This window comes from Pyrus communis, chromosome 1 (genome assembly GCF_963583255.1).
Source record: "Pyrus communis chromosome 1, drPyrComm1.1, whole genome shotgun sequence".
NCBI lineage: Eukaryota > Viridiplantae > Streptophyta > Magnoliopsida > Rosales > Rosaceae > Pyrus > Pyrus communis.
The window spans coordinates 16,955,206-16,978,668 of record NC_084803.1 but is presented as its reverse complement, the minus strand read 5'-3'; the positions used below and the strand labels follow the sequence as shown (position 1 = coordinate 16,978,668).

At 38.9% G+C, this 23,463-nt stretch overlaps 4 protein-coding genes across 4 annotated transcripts; 2 read left to right on the top strand and 2 right to left on the bottom strand.

The window, feature by feature from the left end:
• Positions 1-1,205: 1,205 nt before the first annotated feature.
• On the top strand, positions 1,206-2,105 carry LOC137730761 (syntaxin-112-like). Its single transcript, XM_068469724.1, has one exon. The coding sequence runs from the start codon at positions 1,206-1,208 to the stop codon at positions 2,103-2,105; it is 900 nt and encodes a 299-aa protein (XP_068325825.1).
• Positions 2,106-2,473: 368 nt separating this feature from the next.
• LOC137715715 (putative glucose-6-phosphate 1-epimerase) lies at positions 2,474-5,718 on the bottom strand. Its single transcript, XM_068455059.1, has 10 exons — positions 5,524-5,718; positions 5,286-5,432; positions 5,066-5,179; positions 4,666-4,717; positions 4,152-4,289; positions 3,857-3,955; positions 3,524-3,621; positions 3,196-3,303; positions 3,027-3,108; positions 2,474-2,712 (listed from the first exon to the last, which is right to left on the bottom strand). Exons 1-10 carry the CDS (start codon positions 5,595-5,597, stop codon positions 2,647-2,649), a joined length of 978 nt encoding a protein of 325 aa, XP_068311160.1. The 5' UTR covers positions 5,598-5,718; the 3' UTR covers positions 2,474-2,646.
• Positions 5,719-6,276: 558 nt separating this feature from the next.
• LOC137736288 (ultraviolet-B receptor UVR8) lies at positions 6,277-8,654 on the top strand. The gene is made up of 4 exons (XM_068475585.1): positions 6,277-6,650; positions 7,198-7,414; positions 7,540-7,852; positions 7,952-8,654. Exons 1-4 carry the CDS (start codon positions 6,328-6,330, stop codon positions 8,434-8,436), a joined length of 1,338 nt encoding a protein of 445 aa, XP_068331686.1. The 5' UTR covers positions 6,277-6,327; the 3' UTR covers positions 8,437-8,654.
• A 148-nt stretch (positions 8,655-8,802) lies between these two features.
• On the bottom strand, positions 8,803-11,348 carry LOC137736277 (laccase-11-like). Its single transcript, XM_068475576.1, has 5 exons — positions 11,203-11,348; positions 10,975-11,119; positions 10,461-10,834; positions 9,299-10,222; positions 8,803-9,186 (listed from the first exon to the last, which is right to left on the bottom strand). The coding sequence occupies exons 1-5, from the start codon at positions 11,324-11,326 to the stop codon at positions 9,056-9,058; spliced, it is 1,698 nt and encodes a 565-aa protein (XP_068331677.1). The 5' UTR covers positions 11,327-11,348; the 3' UTR covers positions 8,803-9,055.
• Between the last annotated feature and the right edge of the window lie 12,115 nt (positions 11,349-23,463).

Below are 23,463 nucleotides of genomic sequence, written 5' to 3'. Positions count from 1 at the left end.
TGTTTGATTAGCGCCTCGAACGCGCTCACGTATTACCCTCTCGGGCGATAACACAAATAAATAGGAATTTTGAGACAAAGAAGTTGAAGACAATTCAATAAATGTGGGCAAAACATCGCTTGATAAAATTGTATCCATGGTAATTTTGAGAAGACAACCTTTGAATTTGGAAGTTTGCTTGGCAATTGGTGTGCGGCTCCACTGTTTTCTCGTCCTCCCTGGGTTTTGATTTTGGGTGTAATTAGATTAAATTATAAGGGTGTTTGTATCTATTTAAGTGAATTTTTTGATATATTTGAAAGCTTTCATAAAAATTAACATTTTTGAAATTAAGGATTAATTTTTGGCTATCAATGATAATTACCCTTAGCCACTCCCACCTCTTTAGCAAAATAATATGGTTTGTTGAAAAAAAAAAAAAAAAAATCAAATCGTTAACTGTTTTTCTCCCAAATCCCAAAGAAATCATTAAAACCGTTTAACTAACACATCAATAACGGCGTTACCATCGACCGGTTAAAGAGAAATTAACGGCTACATCATCCACGGCAATTTGAAATTTAAGCGGTTACACAATGAAACCCAACCCAAAAGAGCGATCCCTCCTCTCTCTCTCTCTCTCTCTCTCTCGTGCATCGGAAGACTTCCTTCTCGTCTCAGTTGTCTGTTCTCCTCTCACTCATCCCCTCCCCCTAACCCTAAACAAAAGGAAAACAGAAACCCCCACTGTCAAAATCGCAGTGACAGTGACAAGAAAGATAGTCGGCGACTCTGCGGCGGTAGAAACCGAAACAGAGCACTCCTATTTCTTCTATGTTTTTTCCCCCACTTTCTGTAAATTTTTCGTTCCTCTTTCTCAATTCTTTTTTCTGGGTAGGCCTTAATCTTGGAAATTTGAAAGTTTAATCAAATGGGTTTTGTTTGTTTTCCTGATTTCTTCATGGGGTTCGGTTCTCACTGATGAAGTTTGTTAATTTTCTGTGAAATTCAGATCTCTTGGAGCAGAGTAACACAGAAGAAGAAGCACTGTAATCTTGAGAAGAAGATTTCGATTCTTGAATTTGAGAGGGTAAAATTAAACTTCAGTTAACTTTTCTTCAATTCCTTCACTGGGTTTTCATTTTTCGTTTTCATTTCTTCGATTTCTAAGCGAATGTTAAATTTTCTGGACATTTTCAGGTGGCTTTTGCAGATTCTTTGCAAAGATGAATGATTTGATGACCAAATCGTTCTTAAGTTATGTGGAACTGAAGAAACAGGCGCAGAAGGACCTCGAAGTGGATCTTGATGTCGAAGCAGGCGCAGGCAAACTCAACCCGTCCGGCCAAGAAAACCTCTCTCAGTTCTTCCAAGAAGTCGGAGCAATCAAGGCCGACATGGAAGAGATCACCAATCTCTTGCACGATCTCCAGTGCCTGAACGAAGAGGCAAAGTCCACACACAGCGCCAAGATTCTGCGCGGGCTTAGAGACCGGATGGAGTCTGACATGGTTACAGTGCTTCGGAAAGCGAAGATTATCAAGGCGAGGCTCGAAGCGCTTGATCAGTCTAATGCGATCAACAGAAAAAAGTCCAATGAGTACAAGGAAGGAAGCACTGCGGATCGAACTAGAATGTCCATCACCGGTGGCTTGAGAGTCAAGTTAAGGGACCTGATGGACAATTTTCAATATCTGAGAGAGAAGATAGTTTCGGATCATAAGGAAGATCTCAAGAGGAGATACTACAGCGCAACGGGTGATTTGCCATCCGATGAGATGACTGAAAAGATTATTTCTGGAAGCTTGAAAGTTGAGTTGTTCGAAGGGAAGACAGAACTGGATATGGGGAACAAGGTCCGACACGAGGCGGTGATGGATATCCAAAGAAGTCTGACTAAGCTTCATCAGGTGTTTCTCGACATGGCTGTTTTGGTTGAGGCACAAGGGAAAGACATTGAAAATATCGAAGAGAATGTGGCGAATGCTGGTTATTTCATCAGTGGAGGCACAAATAGTCTTCATTATGCCAGCCAGATGAAGAAGAACAAGAAGTGGGTTTACTGGGTGTGGGCTGTGGGACTGATTATACTTATGGTTTGCATTATTTCGATGTTCGCCTCATGATTAGAACGGAGTCGGTACAATTTAGGGTTTAGTCCTGTGAAAGCATGTCTTTAGTGAGCTTTCTGAGCTCATAGACTACTTTTCTTGACGCGATTCGTGGTTCTGTTAATCGACAGAAATTTTAATGAGAACTAGATTTGATTTATTGATTTTAGCATTTGAAACTCTGTTCTGGTGATATTTTTTTTCACTTTGGTTAATTCAGTTTTTGCTTTATTCTAGTGAATTTGTTTAAGAAAATCAGGCTTAATCTCACACTTTTTTGTAGTGCAATGCCAGATTTTTCTAGAGAGAGAGAGAGAAAGCGAGAGAGAGAGAGAGAGAGAGAGAGAGAGAGAGGGGGGGGGGGATACAACAGGATCACCAACTGAAAAGGAAACCTTATATTCAGAATTGAAGGAATATCCAGGATCGATCATCCATTATTGATGAGCTTTGCTTGTTTTGTAGCTTAAAAGCTTTGTGTAACAACAATAAAAGACTTGAAAACAAAGATGATATATTATTTTTACAAAATTGAATAACGGGGACCAGGCACTCTTCAATTAATGCTAAGATGTTGCGTAGCAGTCCACGTATTACCAGGCTCTAGTTGTACGTTTCCAATCTGATATGGACATGAAGAGGGAGACAGAGATTATGTTTGAGTTAGAATCGGTACATTCATTAGATAAAAAAAATATATATATATATATATATATATAATTGGTATACAGTTCATAGTACATGAGGAAGAATATCTAAAGATTGTTCAATACAAATAGCATCTCATTGCTGACTAATGATGGCAACGTATATCGATTTATGGACATCTTAATCTTAAAGAGAAATAGAACCACTCAGTAGTTAGTCGACACATAGACAATTCCAATTTTGATCAAGTTCACAGAGTCAGTATCGAACAAACAGGGAAGTTATTACCTTTGCATTTTCGACACAAACAAAATCTCTGTAGCATGCTTCCATTGTCAGATATGGGTTCCACAAAACAGCATCCGTCCAACTACATAGAGAAAAAGGATAGGGGCGTCAAACAAGTGGAACAGAGAAAATTTTTTACCAAACAAATCAAATTAAGATTTAGACTTACTTTGTGTTCTTGATAGATATTACATCACCTAAGCCATTATCAAGATGTAACTCATTAGGGGCATCCAGGTATATGCAATCCACGAATCCAGGAAAAGTGATCACATCCCTGTGTCATTAAGATACCAATCAGAAATGCCTAGCAGTCTGTGCCGCAAGATTTCAAAAAATAGTGCTGAAAAGTGACTAAGTTATGACAAAAGCATTTTATTTATTAAAACCTACTGCCCTAATCAAACCTTATTCACCCAGCCAATAAACTGAGGAAAGCATTGAACTCATTTCACTTTTTTCATGTGATAAAAGCATGTAACGAAAATGATACACGCCTTTCTTCCTTGCCCTCCAGTGGATTCTTGGGATCAGGATCTTTATTTAGTGTTTTGCATCCTTTCAAACCGTTAACTGATGCCCCTTGTACAGCGGCCTGCATGATAAAGGTTAAATGTTACTGATACAATCATTTATACAATCCCATTTTACATTATCAATTTCATAATCTTTGCTGAGGATCCTAGTATTTTCAGACTTTTGAAGTCATTAGAAGAAATATATGAATAGATGAATCATTTCCACCTCAAATTATTCCTCTACACCACACTGCTAATTTAGTTATGCCAGAATGATAACTGAACCCCTGAGGATAAAATAATTGTACTTACGCGGAAGTATGTATGCAATGCGGTGCTGAATGAAAATGGCTTGCTGTCTGTATTTTTAATTGCAAGCTCAGTGGAAAGGCTCTTTGTTTGCAAAGTGACCTGCAACCATTGAAACACATTAGAAGTTTTGTCCAATCCAGGTTATGGAAAATGCAATATCATATGGAGTCAATAAAATTATGACCACAAGTACCATTTTATGCATGTGGTGTAACATAGTATTGTTGTGTAGTAAATGTGCATGCCAAGGGAGCTAGACAATTATCATTTTCATAGAGGGATACGTGCAACTGACCTTGTACAAAGCTTGAAAGCTGAAATTCCACATGAAGCGACTGTATTCACCATCCTTTAGTTCTAAAGTTATGGTAGGATCTCCTTGCACATTTTCAGAATCAATGATGGACCAGTCCAGATTTCTTGCAAATCCGTGCTGTTAATTGAAAGCCTCAGAACAATAGCAAAAACCAAATAATGCAGTCACGTATAGCCAGAACAAAGATCTGGATCTCCATACGAGAATCTTTGATGGAAGCAACAATGTCACTAGACTTAAACTACAATATCACATCAGGCAATATGGTTTGTAAAATTTATCAAGAAATCAATCAACCACCATTTAACTTCAAATCCTAGTAGCCTATATACAAAAACATCCATCAACTGCCATTTCCTGGGTTTTAAGTGTTTAGGTTTCTAACTCTGGCACTTATCAGAACGAAGTATCTGCTAGCTCCCTAATATCAATTTAACTTGTAACATTAAAGACTGAAAGAAGACAATAGTATAGAAACAGAATTAGAGTGTACCTGCTGCATAGGGCCTGGCCCAAACTGTGGAAAACAATGTGGAACGCCTCCACTATCCCAAGAGAGAATAGTCAGTATCTCAACGAAAATTCCAAGCTTTCAGGCAAAATGATTATTCAAGGGCACATGCTTAACAAACAAATCAAAGGAATTTCAGACCCCTTTGGAACATACAAAACACAACGAGATGAAACCACATTTGATATTTCTAAAGTAAACCAAGTAACTTGTGAATGATCATTTCCATTTTTCTCATTTTAGCAAACATAACAAAGTCAATAGGTGGCTCAAACCCAAAAGATACATCAAGAACTTAAGCTTATTGCCTTCAATGACTCAAATTTAAACAGACACGAATAACAATTTATGTTTGAAATGAACCCACGAATTCGAAAACAACCTGATTGGTTTCTTCTTGTTGAACACCGCATCAGGTCTAATAAAAAGGAGGTCTCTCCCATTTGGGACTTTCCATGAAGTAATAACACCACCATATAAATATACATCTGCCTCACTGCAAGCATCAAAACTCATCAACCCATTATATTAACAAAAAAAATTTCAAATTTCCGTTTCCAAATGCAAATTCAACCACAACCCACAAAGTCAACACAATGTACCTGCCGCCGGCGCTGGTCAAAACAACCTTTGGCAATTTCTCTTCTCCCTCTGCAAATTTCACCCCCGCAGTGGCGAGCTCTTTGCTGGCGGGGCCGCTTGCAACAGCCATCACGGACGACGACGTTTTTGGCGTTGTTTGCCAAAACCTGGTGTTTGTGTGACGTGAATTTTACAGGGAGGCGAGCTGATGAATGACCGAGTTGAAAGAAAGAGACAGAGAGAGAGAAATGAACTCACCGGTTGACTCGGCGGGGGTTCGGAGAAGTGAGGGTGGGGAGCGAAACGAGCATAGAAACCGTCACCATCGCCATCTTCTTCGTCGAGTGGGTTGTTTTGTGGCAGTGTGTGGTTCCACTCCATATGCTCAAATCTTCTTCTGTGACTGTTGGGTGTGCTACCACCCGCCAAGCCCAGTGATCAAACAATAGAAATTCGGATATTCTTTTAGTGGGTTGGACCGGTTCGATCCTCTTATTTACACGTTCCGTTTCATGTACAGAATCATTTATTCTCACGTCATCGATTTAAGCAAAACTAGTAAACAAACACAAAGATGCAAAGGAAATAATTTCTGCATACTTTTTTCTTCTCTTCTTACACACTGTTTATTTTTTACATGGATGCTCTCTTGCTTTATTTGATCTAAAAACCGTATATAAACATGATTGTGCTTAAGCTGGAGTGTTAAAATCATTTTCCTTTAGCAATTATCTTCATGTATATATCAACAAAAAGATTATATTGCAATTAAACAACAGAAGTTAACTATTAATTTAATGATACTGTAATTTTTACTATTTTAAGTTCTAATCCTCAATATCGTTGTATCGGAGAAACGGTCTAATTGGAGTTGTTGCAACCCGGTTTTGACAGGTCGAACCAACCCCAAATAATGTCCGGAGCCCGCTGTTCAATGTTGCAAGGCCCATGGGCCATGGAGAACAAGTATCACGGCAGCAACAGCCCAACTTTGGCCCCAACAGAAGCGCAGATCAAAATCAGCGGCTAGTCGAGTTCGAGGAATGAACTTTGAATTCTCCGATGAAAGGAGGACTGGGATCCCTGGTGAAGGGGCCTTGTGCGGTTAACGCGATCATTCAAAAGCTGCAGAGATGTATGAGCAGCGGAACCGCCGCAGTCATGAGCTTTGGCGACGGAAACCACGGTGCTCTGGGCCTGCCGACTTCCCTCATGGGACTCGGCGTTGACGCTTACGAGCCCATCCGGGTCCCTTCTCTGCCTCCTGATGTCACCAGCGTCGCCGCCGGGCACTACCACTCCCTCGCCGTCACTTCCCAAGGGCAGCTCTGGGCTTGGGGCCGAGACCTTGAAGCCCAACTCGGCCGCGGACTGCCTTCTCCCAGGTAAAAGCCTTCAGCTTTTCAGCTTAACTGAGCTCTAAGATTCAACATAAGCTTACCCTTTTAACCATTTTTCGAAGGCCCTAAGTGATAAAAGAAAGAAGATGAGTTTATTTCTTGTGGTTTTGCATCAATTGGTGAAGAATAACTATGAAAGTGCTTTTCTTGGTTGTTGGTCAAGATTTTATGTGATTAACCATGAAAGTGCTTTTATTTTGTTGTTGGTCAAGATTTTATGATTCATCATGGAAGTGCTTTGTTTTTTTTTCTGTTGATGGTCAAGATTAAGTGACTAACCATGACAGTGCTTTTTTTTGTTGTTGGTCAAGATAAAGTGATTAACCATGAAATGAAAGTGCTTTTTTGTTGTTGTTCTTCTTGAGGCCCCTCTTTTGAATTGAGTTGTTGGATCTTCATTGGATTTCTGAGAATTTTCTGAGAATTTTCATTGGATTTCTGAGAATTTTCATTCGACTGGTTGCTACCACATTTTACTGTGAATTATGGAATTGTAAGTTACTGCATAATAAGGCTTTGTTGTTGGTGGCAGAGATTCATGGAATGAACCAAAGAGAGTAACTGGGTTGGATCAAGTAAACGTTTGTGCTGCATTTGCGTCTGGTGTTGTTTCTGCAGCCATTGGAGATGATGGTTCTTTGTGGGTTTGGGGAAAGTCGAAGCGCGGCCAGCTTGGTCTTGGAAATCAAGTCACTGAGGCTGTGGTACCTTCCACAGTTGAAGCACTATCGGGAGAGAAAATAATTAAGGTGCGGTTTAAAGCTTAAGGTATGAATTTGTTATACGCGGTAGAAAATAGAAAATAAATGCTTTGTCTAGGATGCTTGTTTACTTAATAAGAAGGAAGTTTCTGGGGCACACATGTTCTTTGCAGGTATCATTCGGTTGGGGGCATGCTCTTGCACTGACTGAGGATGGAAAATTGTTTGGTTGGGGTTATTCAGCCGATGGTAGGTTAGGAAGCATTACAGAATCCTTGGAGACGTCTCTACTGGAATCACGGGCAGGTTTGAGTGATAAGGAACTATCAAGTTCAACTGTGGAAGCTGCGGAGAAGCTGGTTTTAGAAGGAATGGCTAAGGAGAATGACATGCCGATAGTTTGGGAACCTAGTTTAGTGAGAGAACTACATTCTGTTGAAGTTGTAGACATTTCATGTGGTTTTGATCATTCATTAATTCTTTGCGGTAGGTGGTGTTGTGTGCATTGGTATGCTTGCACGGAAATATATATTATATTCCAGAACAACATACATATAAATATTCATGTGCGGATGCTTGTTTCAGGTGATGGAACACTACTAAGTTGTGGGAGCAACGTATATGGTCAGTTGGGCAGAGAAAAACAGGATTTGGGATTGTTCCCTGTTGACATAAGCTTCCGTCCCACATCTATAGCATCAGGACTTGGCCATTCTTTGGCAATTTGCCAGGTTCCATCGTCGAATGTTATAAAAGGAGCCGAAGACATTGTTACATGGGGGTGGAATCAAAGTTCTCAGCTTGGAAGAGGTGGATCGGAGAATATTCCATTGGTGGTTGAAGGATTGGAAGGGGAAATTCCTGTCTCAGTGTCAGGAGGGCGTGTGCATTCCATTGCTCTCACATCCAAGGGAGAAGTGTGGGTTTGGGGTTGTGGTAAGAATGGAAGATTAGGGTTAGGAAGCTCCTGTGATGAAGCAGAACCGATTTTGCTCGACTCTGTAGAGGGTTGTCAAGTTTTACAAGCTGTGTCTGGATTTGATCATAATCTTGTCCTGATTGCGGAGTGATGTGCATGACATAACGATTGTAATTGCGTTTTGTTCTGTGGTTTTGCTTAGTAATTGTCCGTTTTATGGATTCTATGCTCCAATGTATCTGTTAGTTTATCGAAGCTTCTTAGGATATTGAGTTTCAGATCAAAGAGAAACAAAAATGTAGATTGTCGAATACTACGTTCTATAGTAGAGAGATCGTGGGTTTCCACATCACGAATAACATAGAACTTAACATTTTATCTTGTTTTCCTTTATCACAAGGGTTGGTGAATGCGTATCTTTCAACTTCGATCCTTCGGTTCTTTAGAATGTTGCTACTTACGCCTGCATCTCCAGATTTCTTGATTCGACGGACCATGAGATTTTTGTTTTGTTTTTTGCAAATATCTGTGTTGTGACAATGTAAAGATGTGGTTGTATAAAATGATTCCTGTATGATTTAGAAGAATTACAGTGAAAGAACACAATTAATACGTAGTATGGTATAATTTGTTACATTTACAGTCTCACACAAAGTGATTTTTGTAGATTGGTTATTGTTTGTGAACCCTCAAGAAACCTTCTGCAACTTTTTGCAAGAAGCGCAAGTAGGTGGTACTCCAGTATCACCAGATTGATATGAACCGGGTCATCAGCAAGGCGGAAGATCCTTAGGCGGAGGCAGAACAGAATTATCCGATCCTGGTCCATCTTCTACGACGAATGCTGTTTTCAGTCCCCAGCCAGTATGAAGCTCCAAATGACAGTGCATGAACCAAACGCCTAGACGTTCAAACAAGAAGCAAAGGGTTATAGTAAGTAAATAACCAATAAGTCTCTCATTGTATACGTGGTCAGTAAATGTGGTACATGTAAATTAAAGTGATCATCGTACCTGGATTATCAGCTCTAAACCGAATGGCAGTCCAACCACCTGTGGGGACTCCAACTGTATTTCTCTCAACAGGATCAACCAAGTTATACTTAGCAGGGTCCTTGGCAGGATCAAAATTCCCAATCCCAGTTCCCACAACAAAGAAGTTGTATCCGTGGAGATGGAACGGATGCGATTCCACGGTTAGGAGATTCGTGTCTTGTAAAACCAGCTCAACTGTCGAATTGAAAGCAATCTTGCTTAGCCTAGTTCCAGTTGATGTGCGAAGACTGGCTGTGAGTGGTGCACCAGTGTAGTTGAAAGGAGTTGATGGCCTATCGGGGAAGTCGGTTTTGAACACGCCTTTGAGATTAAAGTAATGTGCTTGCAGAAGCCCCACCTGCGGCATCTCGAAAGAGATGTTGTTCAAGGAAGCAACAAATCTTGTTCCGTTGAGGCAACTAGGGCATGATTCTTTCCCGAAACCAATGGTGTAGAAGAGTTTCCGGTCGACTTTGAGAGGCACATTGGCCGGAAAGTTTGGAGCGTTTAGGCTCCTGAGCTTATTGTTGTAGCTTAAAGCGAAGGACGTGTCGTTAGGGTTAGGCAATTGAGGAAGGCTTGGCAGGACAGTGTTCGGAACTCCTCTGTATTGGAGAATTCCAGTGGCTATCTTGTTGTCTACGGGAACTGGAGCATCCATGAAAGGCCTAGCAGCCATGAAGTATCTGCCTGAAGCTTGATTGGCTTTGACCAAAACGTTTGTGGTCTGGCCTGGTGCAATTAGTATGGCTTGAGTAGTGAAGGGTTTGGTGTAAACTGCGTCAACCTCCACCACTGTCAGGTTGTGTCCAGCAATGCCGAAGAAAAGTTCGTCGTTGAGAGCGGCATTGATGATTCGAAGGAGATAGGTCTTCCCTTGCTCAACCACCATTGTAAAAGTATCTAAAACCAAATAAAATAGAACAAAATTGAAATTAGAACTTTTGGAGTTGTGCTTATGTTCAAGCTCAATTTGTTGCTTGTGTTTAAAGAAATTCGTTTTGGGAAACATTTTGGCTTTAGGGTTTCCTTTAGCAGTCCGACGTTCTATCTTTCTTAAAGACAGGACGCGCTGAGGAAACTTCACTTATACTTTTCACCTCTGATTCCATCTAACGTATTTGAAAGTAGGCTTGCTTACGTTTCTCGGAGCAAGGAAACAATGGCCCTGGCTTCCCATTGATGGTGTGAGCATCCGAGGAGTTTGGTGGCAATCCCAGGCTGTTTGCTTTGTTGACAAATGTTTCCACATCCACATTCCACCATTCTCCAAGTATAATCTTAGTTTCCCGGTACGGCTGTGGGAATGGGAATGGAGTTCCTTGTTTAGGCACGATCACAATTGCTCCATAGACAGTAGCCCTTAGCCAAAGAATATGTGCATGCCACCACAAAGTTCCTCTTTGCCCCGTCACATTGAAGTCGTAAGTGTAGCTACTTCCGGTCTGGATTGGACATTGCGTCACATAAGCCGGTCCATCTGCCCAACCATTTCGGTACTGCTTCAATCCATGCCTGTAAAGAAAGGATCAAATTCAACCCTCTAAATGTTTCTGCTAAACTAACATATTTTTCTTGGGGAACCGGTAATTAGCACTTTCACAACGAAAAAAGGTTGTTATAAGAAAGGCTGGTTGGTTTAGTTAAATTCTTACCAGTGAATTGATATGTTGTATTGAGCATGGTTTGTAACATTGATTTGAAGTCTGTCACCTTCCCGGACATAGATCGTAGGCCCCGGAAACCTTCCATTTACAGTAACAATCGATTTTGCATGGCACAATCTGCTCACATTCTTTACTTGAACCTGTAAAAGCACACAGAGGAGGATGTTATCGAATCGAAAACCATGCATAAAGTACTACTTTTTATTGCATGGAAACAACTCACATCAAACTGGTATTTCTTTATAGCAGCTTCAGCTGGAGAAGTGATTAAGCCAAGAAACCCGCAGAAAACAAACACGAACGCACACAAAAATCTATTCCGGAGGCAGCTGCTAGCCATTTCAATTCTCTCTTTTGATCACAACGCCTTCATGGTTTATGTGAAGAGGCAATGAGGCATGAAGACAAAATGCCAAATATTTATATGAATGTGTTGAGGCAAAAGATTTGCATTTTTCTTTTCAAGCTTGTTAAGGAGCTTCTGGCTTGATCAAATGATTAGGTAGGAATTGTGCTGGACATTAAACCTTGTAAGCAAAATTCTGAAAGGGACTCGGATTGGCTTTGACTGACTTTAAGGCTGGGATTGCTAATTTCAGCTTTCAGAAACCTCAGCTTTGTAAAATGGATAAAGGATGTATTTTAAAGGGACATCTGTATTTTTATGTGCACCAGCCAAAACCCTAAATGCAGTGCCAAGCTTTTCCGTCAAGCGAAAGGTATAGCCTATTGCTTGAAGAATATGGTATCACTAAAGAGTCTCGTGGTGGGGAAAACTCGTGTGTACTCGGAAAGTCACGGTTTTCGACGCACTATTATGTTTTATTTTATCACTTACGTGGCAAATCATGATTAACTTGGGTTAATTACTTGCAACATGACATACGGAGTGGACGAGAAGTTATAAGTTCTCTATGAATTCGACTATTGGATGGTCATATACTATTATCCATCCATACGTATTTTAATGAGATGACATTATATTTTAAGTTCATGACATATTAATTATGATCTATTTTTCTACTCATATTTGAATATATAAATTAATAATACCATGTAACAATGCAATGTCGTACTAAACAATCTCTCGATGCATCTCGTCCTCGTCATCCATGTAAAAGCTCTTTGCAAGGTGCCATTTGGGCAATGCAAATGCTTCACTGCTGCTATGCAATTCTTCTGTTGGATCAGATGTCATTCTCCCTGGAGTTGCTTACAGCTATGTAGGGTGCTGCCTACTAATCCTAAGGGCCCATGGTGAATCAGAATCTAATTCATTTATATAAATATGAATGGGGGAATATATATAAATATTTGAGAGCTTACTTTTAAGCGTCCCTTAGCATTTCTTTGGTATCAGAGATATGGTTGTGCGTACTTTGGGGCTCTTTTCGTTAAGGTACTTCGGATAGAAGCTTCCTCTTGCTTTTGATTTTGCCTACTCCATAAGGGAAAAACAAATGGAATACACACATACACACACATAAAAGAACATCCTCTTCTCTTTTTTAACTATATTGCATCTTCAATTCTGTGTGTGTTCGAAGATTTACTTTCAAAAAAAAAAAAAAAACCCTTAGGCAGGAGAAAAATTTAGGTATAGGCGATCACATTATCTATAGGCATCTCTCATAATAGTATCAAACCTCTTGTAGTTTGGTTCCGCTTAAATTAATGATGGTCTCATTCAATATGAGAGTTGTTTTAGTCAGACAATCCTACCGAAGTTTCTCTCCTGTAAGAGGATGTTGTAAGTTTAAACATATTTTTGTTAACTAGAATCATGTCTACATAGACCCCACAATAGTAAGAATGACAGAGTATATTCATCTGCAGCCATTTAGGTTCCATGCATTATAGAATATGCTTTCATATGAAGCTTCGCAAACAAGGAGGAGCATGTAGCCAATTTGAAATTATGCGAAAATGATATGATTAGTCACTGGTGATCGATTGATGATTGTTGATACAATGTATTTTGAGCCCGAGTGAAAAAGAGAGGTTTTTTGTACACTCAAATTTTATTTCTGGACATCCATCAATTTTATTTAAAAGAAAAAGACTCTTTTACCTATATATAAAATTACCAAGACCTCCAAAATAGGAAACTCTAATTGACAATAAGCCACAAATTTCTCGAAAATTCTACCGACCAACTGGACTCCCACCACCACCGCCTACGCTCATTTCCCTCTGCTTCTCGGTGTCCCTCTCCAACCTAATCTTCAGCTGAAACCGTGTCACCGTGGTCGAAAACCTCACCGCCTGCCTCGAGCTCAGCATTTCCACCAACTTCGTCGCCATCGTCGTCCTCAACAAGTCCGACTTCAGCGACTTCAGCGATTCGATCACCGTATCATCCTCCACTATCTCCCCGTTCCCAACCCCCCCGTACCACAGCTCTCTAACTACCAACCAATACTCAATCTCCGACCAAGACCTTGACTCTCGAGGCTTCAACCTCCAACGCGCGATCGCGGAGCTGAACTTGGACCACCTCAATAAGGTCTTCGTGGTGGTCAGGTTTCCAAAGCAGGACTTCTGGATGACACGGACACACTGTTGTGGATGGAGTATAGGAAGACGAAAAGGCCGATGACGTTCGTGAGGGCAACAGGGATGACGGCGTATTCAACAGGATCGTATGAGTGTCCAGAGAAAAATAAATTTATAAAAAGTAAAAGAAGGGTACAAGTCTAGTAAATTATTTTGGGCGTTCAAGAAAATGTGTTAGAATAAATTGGGTATCCAAAGAAACAAGGGTGTCTAGAGGCGAAATTTGAATGAACAAAAATCCACTCGCGAATGAATAATGGAGTGCTAGATTATCAAATGGAAATATTCTACCAATCTAACTCTCCTTTACTTGCGAATGAGTGCCTGCCTAACGAGAAAACATGAGTGAAAATTACTATAACTTGAAACCATAAACAACAATCTATGACAAATTGAAGAAATATATCGCCGGTCCTTTTTTATTTAAATCTAAAATTAAATATAGAAAGAAAAACACACTGCTTTAATTAGTTTGAACAAACTCATATCTACAAAGAGTCACGCATTTAATTTTGACTATCATTGATATTTCATGCCACATAAAGTATCAATGGTCAAGATCAGTCCGTGCACGTCCGTGCACAACTAATAAGTATAGAACAATCCTGTTTTTATTTGGTTGATAATGTAGTTTATGATCGTGATCATCAGTGGGCAAACGGCAGATAAGCAGGAATACGTCTCAAGTCACAAAGCCTTATCGAATGGACTGTGTACGCGTCAATCAAATTCTGACTCGTTGCATGCAATGCATGCCTAACACGATCGAGATACTTCTGCTCATGCAGTCCCTGTCATCTCCACATACATACATACATACATACATATATATTACGCATGTATCCAACTGAAAAACCAGACTCCAAATAATTCAGAGAAACAACCTGTCGAGAACATGGGTTTCTTTAGTGGACGTCCCACTCTGGGGCTCCACTTCCATCAACCCACCATTACCAATTCAAAGTTCAATGCACTAATTCGTCAGTTTGTTCTAAGAGCAGTTTCACCGTGGGCTATTGCCCGGTGGATTGGCATTGGAACAGGATCAGATAGCCCGAGGGACTTGGTCCAGCGTGTGCTAGCAATGGAGTCCAAGCGGGCCCAAGGGAGAGGCCCGGCACGAGTTGTCAGCCTGAGAGCCCGAAGGCAACGTGACATAGACGTCAGCCACAATATAAAATTAATAAAAAAAAAAATATTAATAAATAAATAAAAATTGTAAAACCTAGCAGGCTTTGAACTCAACGACTCTCGTCGGAGTTCGTCGTCGAGGCTGATGAATACCCATAGACAAATGGCAAAGATCCAGTTCCTCCTCCTCCACAGTTGTTGCTGCACCCTACACCGCCTTCGTCCCCACGCACTTGCGATCCCTCTCCTTCCACTGGTGCGCCTAGATTGCACGATTTGGGATTTGTTTTTGGGAGAGAGAGAGAGAGAGGAAGTTTGGTTAGGGAGCGGGGAAGATCGAGACCGTTGATGGGGGCTGAGGTGGGTGGGATGGTGAAGATGGAGGAAGAAAGGCAAGAAGGGTTTGGGTGCGTTAGGGGGGGGGGGACACGGGTTGAAAATCTGGGTGTGGGTGTTCATTTTGGTTTTTTATTTTTTGTTTTTTTTAATATTTAATTAATTAATTTTTTAATAGAAAGTGGTACAACAAGACTGATTAAAAATCCTATCCGAAATTATAAATAAAATTATTTTGTATTATTTACAAAAAACTAATATTTTATTGTTTATTGCCAGGGTTATTTAGTGTAGGAGGGGAGATGCAAAAGACAGTTACTGTTCATTAAGAGCAGTTACTATTCATTAAGTGGATAGCCCTATGGGGCCTTAGACACGGTGGAACTGCTCTAACAGTCGGTATTTACTACACCCTTTTTTTTTTACCAAGGGTATCCACTAAGTGTTTGTGTAATGTAACTATGAATTTTTTAGGTGTTCATCACTCCGAAACCGATAATATAGTTTGTATCCTATTCAATTTAGATTGGTTTCTAGAATTTTCAATTCAATTCAAGTCGATCAAAGATTAGAATCTGTAATGTGATCTAATAGGCATTGGATTAGATTTAACAGGGTGTTCGCTTTCATAACGGAAAAATAAAATATTGAAACTTTGTAGAGTTGCAATCAAATTTACACTACAACAAAATTAAGGGGCGTGCATTGCATATGAAAGCTTTGCTCGAAACTCAAATTCAAGTGTAAATATAGACTTTTAAGAAGTCAACAAAAGTCATCATGTATGGATAAAGACTTTTTATGATTTCTAAAAAGTCAATCAAAATCTTGTGGCATTCATTTATTTCTTTTTGTGAGTTTACAAAAATTCAAGTGTATGGACTTTGAGAGTGCTTATAAGGAAATTTTTTTGTCATAACAAGTTCAACCTCTCTCCCTTTAAGATTTTGATGAATTTCATTTTTCTCAATTCTCTAAAGATACACTTTACCACCTATCATAATGTAATGACAATCATTACTACCATGTTGCCACCACCACCTTACCATGACCATCTCCTCCACCCCCACCCCCACCATTGTCACCATCGTCACCACCATCGTCATTACCAAGAGCATCACCAGCCCGACAATGACCACCACATGCACCACCATAACCATGACTACCACCTCTACCACCATCATCACCACCCTATCACCACCACCCCCATCCCTTCTCCTCTACCACTCCAACACCATCTTGCCACCACAATCACCACGTGAAACTTCCACAATTTTCACTACCGCTACCACATCATAAGACCACTTTGTCATGGTCACCATGTGGGAACATAAGATATATCGACCAATGGGAACACGCCACATGTACATCTTATCAAATATGACTACTTTGCCCTTGACAGAATACACAGACTGTTAGTCAAACCCTAATGGACTAACATGCAACATTCTCTACAAAGGCCTTAGAAGGCCATGAGCAACAAGTCCTCGTACCCAATTCATTGCAAATGGTCCAAGTCGATCGACACATAACCTGCGCAGATTACTCTCATATGTAATGGTGCTTACCTTTTAGTCTCTTAGCACTTACAGACTTTCTTTCATCCTGTCATTGACGTCTCTACAACAATTGATGAAGACAACTTCGCCTATATCGACCATATTAAGAAGTGATACATTAAGGAAGACAACACCAAGCATATTGCGCCGAAATTCTTTTTTTTGCATTCAGCAACAAAAACATCAGAATATTAAAGTCAAGCAAATTCATTCCCGGGACAACCTAGCTGACCTCTTTACGAAATCACTGCCAAAGTCTACTTTCCAGAAGCTTGTTCAAGGAATCAGTATGCGTAAATTATCTGATTTGAATTGTTTGTCGTTCTCATGTGGGAGTTTTGTCAAACTTAGGAGAGTATCCATAAGTATACTCACTTGATATTAGTCTCTTTTTCCCTACGATTAGGAGCATTTATCCTTTTGGGTTTTTGCTACTTGACGAGGTTTTATTGAGGCAGAGGCGCTCATTCTACTCTAGTCATACCTTTGTGTGCGTTCTACTCCTAAATATGTTTAGTTTTGACTTAATGTAAGTTCTCATTTTTCTCCTTAGATTGAGTTTTTATCCTACCATGAGTTTTACCATAGCAAGGTTTTGTGAGTTCTACTACTTATGCATTCTTCTGTTGTTTTTGAGACTCGCATTTACTCATTGTGCCTTAACGACTTCATAAGCTATTCTTGATAAATCACTGAAGACATAATGTGACACTTTGTTTGAGTATTTACACAATAAAGGGGTGTGTTGCAATCCTAAATTAATTAAGAATGTAATTGTGTAAATCCTTAAAACTATAGTATCTTTTAGATAGTTTCTTAGTTATAATGTATTACTTGAAAGGCAAGTATTCTTCTTCCCTTATTACTATAAATAAAGGAACAATGAGGGTGAGAAATAACACACCACATAATTCACCAATTCTCTCTCTCTTGTCGTCGGCCTCCCTCCTCCTCTATGATCCTTCAGTAAAAATGTCTGTAACATATTAAGATAAATTAAATAAGGGTCATTTTGGTTCCGGTCCCTAATCAACCTAGTTGTTACACTGAAACCTTGTTTGTTTAAATATTTTGATCACGGTCCTTAGTATCATTTAAGAGATTTAACTCATGCATTTATGTATTTAATGTTCCAAAAATTATGAAATTTAAAAAAATTCAAATAATATTTTTAAAATATAATAAATACTTAAAAATCAATTTTAGAGTAATATTGTTCTTCACAAAAAAATATAGCAAAAAAAATAATGCACCCACATAATTATTAACATTTTTAAACAATAATACATTTAGCAAAATTGACACACCCCGACCGGAGTCGAGGCATGTTGGCCGTCACCCGAAGGTGACATGACCAAAAGTGTGAGTGATGTAAAAATGTGAATGAATTAAAACCGAAATAGAACTTATTTAAACTAATAAAGTGAGTGAACAGTAGTGGATAGAACCCATAGCATACAAATATTCAGAGCATAGATGATAAATAGTGCAGTCGAAACTAGTTAAGTACTTAATACACAACGGGAATAGTTCCTACATTTAAACAGGGATATGTTAGAATCACCGGCTAATCCTCGTACGCCACAGAGTAATTCAGCTATCTAAGACTTGGAGGGGCGAAAAACAGAAGGGTGAGTGGGCAAAAACAGAAGTTTATAAAATCCCTTTATTTTTAGAATATACTAACCATTCGCCGTAAAAACTGTATAGTTTCCAGAAAATCATACTACGTATAGGCATGAAATCAATGCAAATCAACTATAAATCAAGTAGTATACCACATCACAACATCTCAACAGTAATATAAATAAAATCAGGTGTTCAATTAATTTATACTAGCACACAAGTCAGAGTCGCCTAGTGCGACTTGTACGACTGGCCCTGATGCTTATCAATCTATGTTAGCACACGAGTTGGAGTCGCCTAATGCGACCTGTACGATAGGATTGGGTGTAATCACAATATACGCTCTAGTGCTACAATCACGTGAAGACTGGTGTTAATCGTGGTCACCTACAAGTCGGAGTTGCCTAATGCAACTTGTATAACAGGACTAGCACCTACTTGGACCCAAGGCGAGCATGCGGTGTGGAGGTGAACATACACGTGAAAGACTGGTCTTGGCCCGAGGCGAGCACTAATACCGGGGTGCAGCAATGATAAGCAGACTATATAAATATAAGCATGCCATAACAATTCAATAATTCCAGTTAACATAATAACCTTACCTAACAATAAACTTACCTACACATCCCGTAAGATTATTTTGGCATTTCACAATAGTGCAACTTTTCTTATAACATTATGTAATCATGGCATGATATGCATAAATCAATTCAAAAGCATTTGTGGAAACTATAAAGTTTATAATATATACAAAAACAAATGCCCATCACTGATACGTCGATGGATCGTAGCCCTCTAGCCTCTCTTGTCCTCGTACGTCCTGAGGGTAAGTTTACCCTATATGCGAAACAACTATTAATAATTAGCTAATAAAGACATATAGAAAAAGCTAGGAAAAATCCCCCACAGTTTACTCAAACAGAAGGTTTAAATATACGGAAACACTTTACTCGATGTCACGGACCTGTACGTGTCAACCACTCGTTGGCAAGTGGCCGAACGAGCCCTTACACGCCACTTAGCCCACGGCCACATGCGCGACCACACGTAGGCACGCGCTTGGTAAAGACTGACGGACGTTAGGAATATTCCGTTAAATAGTAACGGTGTTACCTGACGCCATTAGAATATTCCGTCAACTTTGACGGAATATTCTTCATCTTCTCTGGTGAGCCTCATCGTTCGCCGCCACCGTCTGGTTCACCGGTTTATGGAAATTTTCACTGCTTTTTGGGAAAATTTTCAAAATCGCATAACTTGCTCATTTCTCAACCATTTCTAACGAAATTTATATGGAATTGAAGATCATGAGGAGAACAAGATTTTACCTTCCAAAAGTCCAAAAATGGACGGGAAATGGCTTGAAAAATCCTCTAAAGGTTTGGCCTAAACTTTGACTCCTCGAACTTGCTTGTTTCGACGTCAACTCGACTCCAAACTTAGTCTAGGGACCCTAGGGAGTTGTGTAGAAGCTTCCCCACGTCCTAAAACTTTGTAACTCAGTCTGAAACTCATCGGAGTAAAACCCATCGAGTTGACGGATCAAAACTCGGTCATTTCACCATCGGCTAGTACGGTTGGGTTTGTGAACTCGAGAGGAACCCGATGGTGGTAGTTTTAGGTCCGATCTAGGATTTTTGTTGTTGCAGAGAAAAGAGAAGTTCGGTGAGAGAGAGAACGAGTGTGTTCTGATTGGGGAAGATAAGTAAGAGACAGTGTTTCTGATTAGTTGAGTGAGAGTGAGGTTGAGTTCGATTGGTGAGGAGGGATTTAGGGAAAAAAAACAAGTGAATGTGAGGGTTTTAGGGATTGTGATTGGTGAATGTGTGAAGAAAAAGGACACGAATCCCATTTTTAAAGGGAAAAGTGATAAGGTTTTCAGATTTGGCATTGTAAAAAGTACTCAGAAAATCTATCCCCTCATCAAAAACAGTGTTTCCAACACTAAATAAATTAGCACACACGCATGTACAAATCTACCCGATGTTAACGTACTTTAACTGTGCGTAACTTTTTCGTTACAGATCCAATTCGGGTCCAAGTCGCACTCATGCGTTCGTAACAACAAGTACTATTTAATTAAGATAAGGAGAAAAATAATTTAAAGTCGAATAACCATTTCGACGTCACTCTGCCAACAAGGGCATAAATGTCAATTTACACCCTCGGGAAGAAATTACATGAAAAATTAGGGATGGGTCGTCACAAAAATTAAAAAAGGGTACATATAAATTAAAAAAATATGGGTACAAATGCAAATAAAAGTTTTAAAAAATATGAGCACAAAAAGGAATTAATATATGGGTACAAATTAAAACTGAAAAGAAAATTGGTACAATTAAAAAAAGGGTTGCAAATTAAAAATGGGTACAAACTAAAATAAAAATATATAATAAAAAATTTAACCATAAATATAAATATACCAAATGTAACTTTTCTAACACTAAATGAATATATTTATAAATAAATATATTTTATTATTGAAATAATTAATGGTGTTTATTAAAACCTAAAGATCTTGATAAAAATTTGAAAAATAATAAGGTTTTAATCAATAAAGTAGGAAAAATAGGATGAAAACCTCCTAATTTTTTCATCAAATAATTAATTCAAGTACATGTTGGTCAAATTGTGGTGAATATAAATGAGTAATAATTAAAATAATAATTATCAATTCATTCAACTTGTAAGATATTTCTAAGCATATTGAGTTACCAACAGGATCCTCTCCAGATCCTTTTAGTGAGGATCCTAGGTGTGACATCCCACATCGCCCAGAGGAGTGATCCTTATATGTATATTCCCATATCTACCTAGCACGAGGCCTTTTGGGAACTCACTGGCTTCGGATTCCATCGGAACTCCGAAGTTAAGCGAGAAGGGGGCTAGAGCAATCTCATGATGGGTGACCCACTGGGAAGTTGCTCGTGAGTTCCCAAAAACAAAACCGTGAGGGAATGGTAAGCCCAAAGCGGACAATATTGTGCTACGGTAGTAGAGCGGGCCCGGGAAGTGATTCGCCCCGGGCCGGGATGCGACAATTGGTATCAGAGCCTAACCCTAGTCGTATGTGTGCCGACGAGGACGTCAGGCCCCTAAGGGGGGTGGATTGTGATATCCCACATCGCCCAGGGGAGTGATCCTTATATATATATTCCCATATCTACCTAGCACGAGGCCTTTTGGGAACTCACTGGCTTCGGATTCCATCGGAACTCCGAAGTTAAGCGAGAAGGGGGCTAAAACAATCCCATGATGGGTGACCCGCTGGGAAGTTGCTCGTGAGTTCCCAAAAACAAAACCGTGAAGGAATGGTAAGCCCAAAGCGAACAATATCGTGCTACGGTGGTGGAGTGGGCCCGGGAAGTGATCCACCCTGGGCCGGGATGTGACACTAGGGATCCGTAAAACGTGTCCATTCATCATACATGGTGCGATTAGTTTTTGTTAGGTACTGTTTGTATTTAAATACAAATATTTAAAATAATTTCTAACCGCACGATGTACAATGAACGGATATAATTCATAGATCTTTGTGATCATCGCAAAGAGGATCCGGACCCATTGAGTTAGACCTTACCTACCACTATTGTCCCATCCAATGTGAAGGTTGGAAAAAGTCTCATGAAATTGTGTTTATCAAGTTCAAGCGATTGAATCTTTTTGTCCCAAAAAAAGTCCAAATTCAAGTGCAACTAGTTCTTAGAAATTACTTCCAAGTTAATTAAGTCTTAATGCAGGTTAATCGTATCATTGACCATGAGCTTTTCGCTAATGGGATTTTCAAATCCAACTGAAACATATAGTAAAATCTCTTTAAAGTAATAAAATTGGAACCAAATTATTTTGTGACTTTAAAGAGATTATTACTTAATAGAGGCATAGTTAAACAAAATTTTTATTGATGTTATTTAATCCTTAATGAATGTTGTATTTCATAAATAAGATTCTTGAGGATGACATTATGAAAGTACCAAAAGTTCCATGCCAATAAGTTGTAAATATGCTTGAGAAGTTATAAACATTTTGGTTTCAACAAGAAGGTGTCAATATTGACGAAGAATTACGTACCCGCAAGTTCAAAGACGTACCATCAACTTTAAAAACTAAAGTATTATCCCAAACAACTTTAGAAAAATATTTTAGTTCATTTGATTTTTTTTTTTTTGTGAGGTATTTTTTCGTACTATTGGCAATTATTAATATGTGGTGGTGTGTTTCTTTAAGATGAGACCAAGAAAAATTATACCTTTTTATAATATGGAGTTTATTCTTTTATAGAATTTTACTTTAAAGAAGTTTTATTGTATTCATTTTTTTTAAAACGATATTATTTACACTAAAAGGAGTGGGTGGGTTTAGCCTTACAATGGGCTAGCAATAATATGGTTCAAATTCACCTTTGACAATAATCGAACTTAAGACCTCTCACTTACAAGTGAAAATGAATACCACTAAATCGTAGTACTAAATAGTGATTGTATTCATCTTTTGAATACTCTAGCAACTTATGTAAATGTTTGTGTTTTTCTCTTCTCTACTAATTAATAAAACACTCATTGTCAACCAAAACCCTATGAAATTACCAGTTTAACCCTCTAATCAAAACAGAAAATGAATAAGAAAATGGGGCAGAAATGTAATTTCACACAACCAAATTTTACTTTTTTTTTTCAAAGCCTCACCTACATGTAATCCTAACATATCTCTAATTGAAAAAAAAAAATTCTCACACACTTTGTGTGTGCCCATATGCTATTATTTAATTATAAAAAACTTTTTTGTTTGACAAAAAGAAAAATCCAACATTATACGTTGTTTATTTTTTTACTTTAATAATTTTAACATTTTGACTATGATTCTGAGAATTAGATAAGGGTGATGTTAACAGCCCTCTCACGTTGACCTTCTTGCTTTACCTTCTCAGTCATTTGTTTTTCAAAATCCTATAATATTACTTGGTGGTAGGAGCCATCCAATTTTTAAAGGGAGTTTTAACGAAAATGGCTTGACACTATTCATTCTTAATCAAAATAACATTTTGTGGATGAAAAGTCCATAATGGATAAAACTCTTTTCTTTATTTACTCGTATGCCATTATTTTATTATTACAGTGGGGTCCACAATGATGTTAACATTTCTGTCTGGAAATACATTATTTTACATGATGCTATTCAACTTATGCTAATTTGGTGCTAGCTGTATATGCTTTCATCATGTTGTCGATGTTATGCAGCTCTTCTTCTGTCAAATTATTTCAGTACTGTT